The sequence below is a fragment of the Sinocyclocheilus grahami genome, unplaced genomic scaffold, assembly GCF_001515645.1.
Source record: "Sinocyclocheilus grahami isolate Dianchi unplaced genomic scaffold, SAMN03320097.WGS_v1.1 scaffold772.1, whole genome shotgun sequence".
Classification (NCBI taxonomy): domain Eukaryota; kingdom Metazoa; phylum Chordata; class Actinopteri; order Cypriniformes; family Cyprinidae; genus Sinocyclocheilus; species Sinocyclocheilus grahami.
In genome coordinates, this window is record NW_015505951.1 from 318,789 (window position 1) to 324,805 (window position 6,017).

The following is a 6,017-nucleotide window of genomic DNA, read 5'->3' on the forward strand; positions in this document are numbered from 1 at the left end:
GCACCTGTGACAGCACCATCTCCCTGCTGAACGAGCTGAACATCTTCTTCGCTCGCATTGAGGAACAAAACAGCACCACTGCACGGAAGACTCCACCTCCTCCCGGCGACCAGGTGATGACGCTGTCCCCGGACAGCGTGAGGAGATCCCTCAGCAGGATCAACGCACGCAAAGCTCCGGGTCCTGACAACATTCCTGGGCGTGTACTGAGAGACTGTGCAGTGGAACTCACCGATGTCTTCACAGACATTTTCAACATCTCGCTAAGCCAGGCTGTTGTCCCCACATGCTTCAAAGCTACCACCATCATTCCAGTCCCAAAGAAGTCGTCTCCATCCTGCTTCAATGACTACCATCCAGTTGCACTTACCCCCATCCTCATGAAGTGCTTTGAACGGTTAGTCATGCACCATATCAAGTCACAATGATGTCTTGACAGTTTTTCCAAGTCTGTATTATTTCACTGAGTTGCTCTCTGTGTTATTTAAACCAGTGGTTCAATATTAAAATTACTTTGGGAATACGAAACTAACACCCAATGACATAAACTGTTCTTACTCATGTTTCTTGTTTGCAGCCATGAATCCAAACAATTGCTATGGTTATCACTGTGCCAATAAACAAATTTCAGGAGCATTTCTGCAACCTAAGGCATGTATGTAAAAGGTTAAATAAATGTATATGTTTATTTATTGTTTATCACTAAACCCTAACTCACCGAGCATCAAATGCAAGTCAAATTTTTCAGTAAACAAATCATTACATTTGAGTTGATTTTTAAGCCACAATGTAAGAATGATAATGTGATGTATGATTCAAATCAAATTTCACTTTATAAAGACTACTGTACATCTCATGTGATTTTTTTTCTAACAGCTGCAACTCCTCCAATTTCCCACCAATATACCAAGTTTAAAATATGCTTTTTTGACTATTTTGTTTTTATTTTTCTCTTCAGAAACCCATGTGGTGACACATATGGGGAATATTCCTCAGATTAAGCAACCAAAGCAAAAAGTGACGAACAGTGATTACCAACGTAAACCAAAAACAGTTGCAGACCCCTGAATTAGGTGATTCATTCCCACATTTAAATGCAGTCATCACCAACAAAACCTTGCACTGTGTACATGGTCATAGTGCACCTAGTCTGTTTTGCAGCAGTGATATTGACTCAGACTGTCTGCCATGTATTTTTAGAGCAAGGGTTTGCATCACTGCTTTGTCATTTCACTTACCTCGTCCTTTTCCAGCAGAATGAGACGCACGACAGCGATGTTGATGGCATTTCCAATGCTGGCATCCCGAAATAACCCTGCCACCTACAAAACACAACATTCTCACATATGAAATTGTAAATAATTGAATGTCATGTCGATTTGAAGCTAATCTAACATCACAAACTTTCTACTGCAGTGGTTTATACATTTTGGGTCAAAATCTATGGGCAGTAATGGCAGTTTGTTTTGATTCCTCTGGAATGGAGAGCATTTGGATGAAAGCTAGAGAAATGGATAGAGTATCTGTGTCAGCTGTGTGTGGAGCCTTATGATCTGGCCACTGACTAGAGGGAACGATAATACTTAATGTTGTAACGTTTTTAATGATTGTTACGGGAAGGATTTAGAGTGAAGTAACCTCAGATAGTTTACTGCAGCCGCTGTTTTCAGCCAGCCTGAGGAGAGATCACACAATGACAGATTTTTAGGTGCGATGACAGCCAAGTTAATCACAGATCTTTACAGGGGCTTAGATGAAAGACAGTGGAGCTGAAGCTCCCTCCTAAGTAGGGTCTAGGAATTCCTATGCAGAGAAGTAACCAAAATAAGTCACAGAAAGAACTCAAGAACACTTGATATGACTGACATACTGATATTGAACTAAGGAGTTTAGCACAAACAGATTTTCTGTTGGTGAGATGCTTAGAAGCTCTGCTCTCATATCAAAGCTCACCTTGAGGTAAATGTGGTCTGAAATGTGATGAGGCATTTTCTATGCTTCTGTGGTGCTCATTACAAAATGTTCCAGTGAATTAATGAGGCACCTTTGAAGCCGTTCTGTCTTTTTGAGGTGAAGCAACTTCTGCTGACATTAACCTGATCTTTGATGAGTCTATGGCACACTCAAATTCTGGTTAACTTTATTATAATACCTTGATTTTTCAGGTTGCAGGCACTGATGTTCCAGTTCTCTGCAGTGATCAAGCTTATATGGATTATGTTGGCAAATATATTTAGCAAGGTGAGAGATGTAAAGCAAACGAATAAACACAACTTGTGATCATTAGTCATTGCAATCAATTAGTGAATTTCTGGGCATAACTCATCCTTGCTTAAGCTACAGACATGAAAGAAATCTAATATCATGTTGCTTTTCAAGCAGAGGTGTGCTTTTACTTTTTAAGCAATCTGGCTAACAATTTTGCCTGACAGATAAAACACATGAAAGTCTTTGAGATTTACATGTATTAAGAGACACAAGCCATATCTAGAGACCAGAATATTATAGAGTCTTGCGGTTATAGGCCCTTTTGACTTGGACCAGTAAGTAACCATCTAGTAACCACCCAGAACACCCAAGCACCCAATTAGGAATTGCTTGCCAACCATCAGTACACCCAAGCAATTGCATAGCAATGAAATAACAACCACTCAGAACATCTTAGGAATTGCATAACAAAACCTATTATGTTCAGAAAATGTAAACCACTACTTGTAATTCTGTAATAGTCATATTTGTAATGACATATTTAGCAAAAAGGCACTGCGAATACATATCAGCAGTGGTGCAGTATGTTTGCTGGAGAGAGAATTTCAGGAGCTCAATGCTGCCTGAAGCCCAAATAATCCTTCCTCTCTACTGATTCTTTAAACTGCAAACAAGAGGCTATAGTAGATACAGTAAGTCAATGGAGTACACCGTGTTTGCCTATTTTTTTCAGTTTTTCTTTTTGAAAAAATCACTTCAGATTAACATGTTGGACCCCTTTCTACCAATTTTTCTGAAGAGAATACAAAAAAAAAAAAAACATATCAAAGATTCTTGAATCTGCAAATGAACTTGAATCTGCAAAGAGAAATCTTTCGCCCTCACATGAAATATCCATTCACGTCGATTGAAATGACTATATTTCACCCAAGAAGATTTGCAAGAGCAATGGTAAATGTGACCGCACTTTTAGAATATGCCTTCCTGTGTCAGCAGTAGACAGCAAGGTAGCTTACTAAAATGTGGAACATTTGTGTCTAAACCATTTAACCATCAGCCTATTTTATTAACTGTAGCTCTGAATTCCTCACTTTGATTCTGAATTGGATTATTACCCTCTTTAGCCTGCTCAACGATACACAAAAACAAGTAAAATGATGCAGTAATGGGTCTATATTGCCAGACCTAAACTCCTGCCAACTCTTGTTGTACATAAGTAGCAGGACAGACCTACAAGAGAAGCAGCCTGGCAGGAAACTGAGGATAATGGAATGTTTCCCCTTTATAGAATGTTCTTCAATACCAACCAAGTGTCTGGAATGGAAAGCTTTTTTTCCCTGAAGGCTTTTCCCTCCACAAAAACAGAAGCCAGAGAAAGCATACAGAGGATATTTTGGAAAATGTACCTAACAGACTGGATCAGTAACATGGTCAGCTGACTTGGATCCAGCTCAGGAGCAGCAGAATGAGTGCTGCCTAAAGGCACACTGTAGCTATTTGAGGAGAAGAGAGTCAGCGAGGTGAAAGCTGAAGGGATGAAATGAGGATAGTTTGAAACAACACATCAGAGTTAAGAATGAAAAAAAAATAAAAATGCGGATTTGAAAACTTTTTGAACTCTTTCCATGGGTGTTCCTGACAACGTGAAGACGATTGACAATTTGTTCACCTTAGAAACCAGTCTAATCTTACATTGGATCTTATAATTAGAAGCAGATCACAGTCTACTACAATTATCAGCAATAACATGAATAAGCTGGATGAACATGGTGAATGACTATATTTATAAAACAGTATATATAAGAAAATGTGAGTAGTGGAAGCTGCCACCACAATGCCAGGTGGTTGCTAGGATGTTTAAGGTTGTTGCTTAAAATGTGAAAGCTAGTGAATGCTTTGATCATGGGATTATTTTCAACTACCTAACCATTCCATAATTTTTTCTTGTAATTCTAAAGTTGTAATTCTGAGTTTATATCTCACAATCCTGACTTTTTTCTCAGAATTACAAGAAACAAAGTCCAAATTGTGAGATAAAAAGTTGCAATTACCTTTTTTATTCTGTGGCCAAAAAAAAAAAAAATCAGAATTGCGAGAATTCTGACTTTTTTCTCGCAATTCCGAGTTTACAGATCATAATTCTGACAAAAACAAAATAAAATTGTGAGATAAAAATTCACAACTATATTTTTTAATTCTGTGGCGGATACGTTTTCTACGTTTATGTACACTTTGATTTAAATGAAAACAACGTATCCGCTGTTTGCGTTCAGTGGATACTCTCCAAAATGGCGCTAGGGTGACGTAAAGTAATTTTATTTTAAGTTATCATCAAGTTCTTTTTGTTTTCTTTGTGTACAAAAAGTATTCTCGTAGCTTCGTACAATTACGGTTGAACCGTTGATGTCACATGGATTATTTTATCGATCTCCTTGCTACGTTTCTGGATGTTGATCGTGTTAACATCGACATATAATTCGAGTAATTACATTACTATCTACAGAGGGTCAGAGAGCTCTGAGAATGCATCAAAAATATCTTAATTTGTGATCCAAAGATGAACGGTTGTCTTACGGGTTTGGAACGCCATGAGGGTGAGTAATTAATGACAGAATTAAAATTTTGGGGTGAACTATCTCTTTAAAGCTTATTTGGAATGACATGAGGGTTAGTAAATGATGACAGAACAGTGATCTCTTTAAGGGTTTAGTATAAGTATGAGCAACAGTAATAGTGATGCTTGCCTTGGAAAACACCATGAATTATTTTTAGATAGGACTGTTACTCACAATATTCATGACAGAGAGCACATAGCTCACAACTCCTTTGCTCCCATGGTATTCCACCATTTTAGGGTCAGCCACTACCAGAGTCTCTACCCACTTCTCAGTACTTATGGAGCGCTGTCTAATCCGTCTGCGATGTTGCCGTCTCTCCCAGCGCTCTCTTTGCCTTTCCACCTGCTTTGCCCCTTCTAAAGGATCTAAGGATGATTAAAAATGACCTTGGATTATTAATGCATTATGTGATTTAATCATGAAAGACATCTGTTCATAAATTATTTATCCCCTTTGAATCCTACGCCCCAAAGTCTTACCTCTGACCCCACAGGTCGCGTTAGCTGTGTGCTCTCCAAACAGAGGCTGCACCAGCTGGTGTTCTGATTGGACAGCATGTCGCTTATAGACTGCATGAGCCTGTGGGTCTGACTTTTCTTGTGCTGACTCCAGCGGACTAATGAAGAATTCCTCTTCTGAGAGCTTGAACAGCCCTGTCTAGAGAGAATACAAGGTCAAAGTAACGTGACATAAAATTAAACAGTGTATACCCATGCAATCCACATTCACTGTCTCATTTCACTGCGGGCACCTACTACTTATTATTCCTAAGTAATAAACAGAGTTTTACTCAGAATGATAACAACTTTAACTTTTGCCATCAGTGAGGGTCAGTAATCAACTACACAAAGGAAAAAATACTTTTTAATAAGGTTTGTAAATAAAATTTTCATGGTAAAATGTTTTTTTTTTTTTTAACATAATGAATTATTAATTTATAAATACTGTAATGTTTTATGGGAGCCACACAACATTAAATTTTATAACATGACCTTACCTTACCTTACCTTTGTTAAAAAAAATTCTGATGTTTTAAGAACACTTACCGATTGTTTTCCCCTGCATGTCTTTGCATGCTAGGTGAACCATGTAACTTTTCTGACAAAAGTTTTTATATATATATATATATATATATATATATATATATATATATATATATATATATATATATATATATATATTTATATATTT

At 37.6% G+C, this 6,017-nt stretch overlaps 1 protein-coding gene across 1 annotated transcript in view; it reads right to left on the minus strand.

Moving 5' to 3' along the window:
• The window catches only part of LOC107561413 (A disintegrin and metalloproteinase with thrombospondin motifs 7-like), a 41,383-nt gene that overhangs the window by 30,335 nt on the left and 5,031 nt on the right, over positions 1 to 6,017 (minus strand). The window contains exons 3-5 of the mRNA XM_016245856.1: positions 5,306 to 5,483; positions 4,998 to 5,191; positions 1,239 to 1,322 (exon numbers count right to left, since the gene is read on the minus strand). Of these exons, the coding sequence (XP_016101342.1) occupies positions 1,239 to 1,322; positions 4,998 to 5,191; positions 5,306 to 5,483 (456 nt within the window). The remainder of the gene's footprint in view (positions 1 to 1,238; positions 1,323 to 4,997; positions 5,192 to 5,305; positions 5,484 to 6,017) is intronic.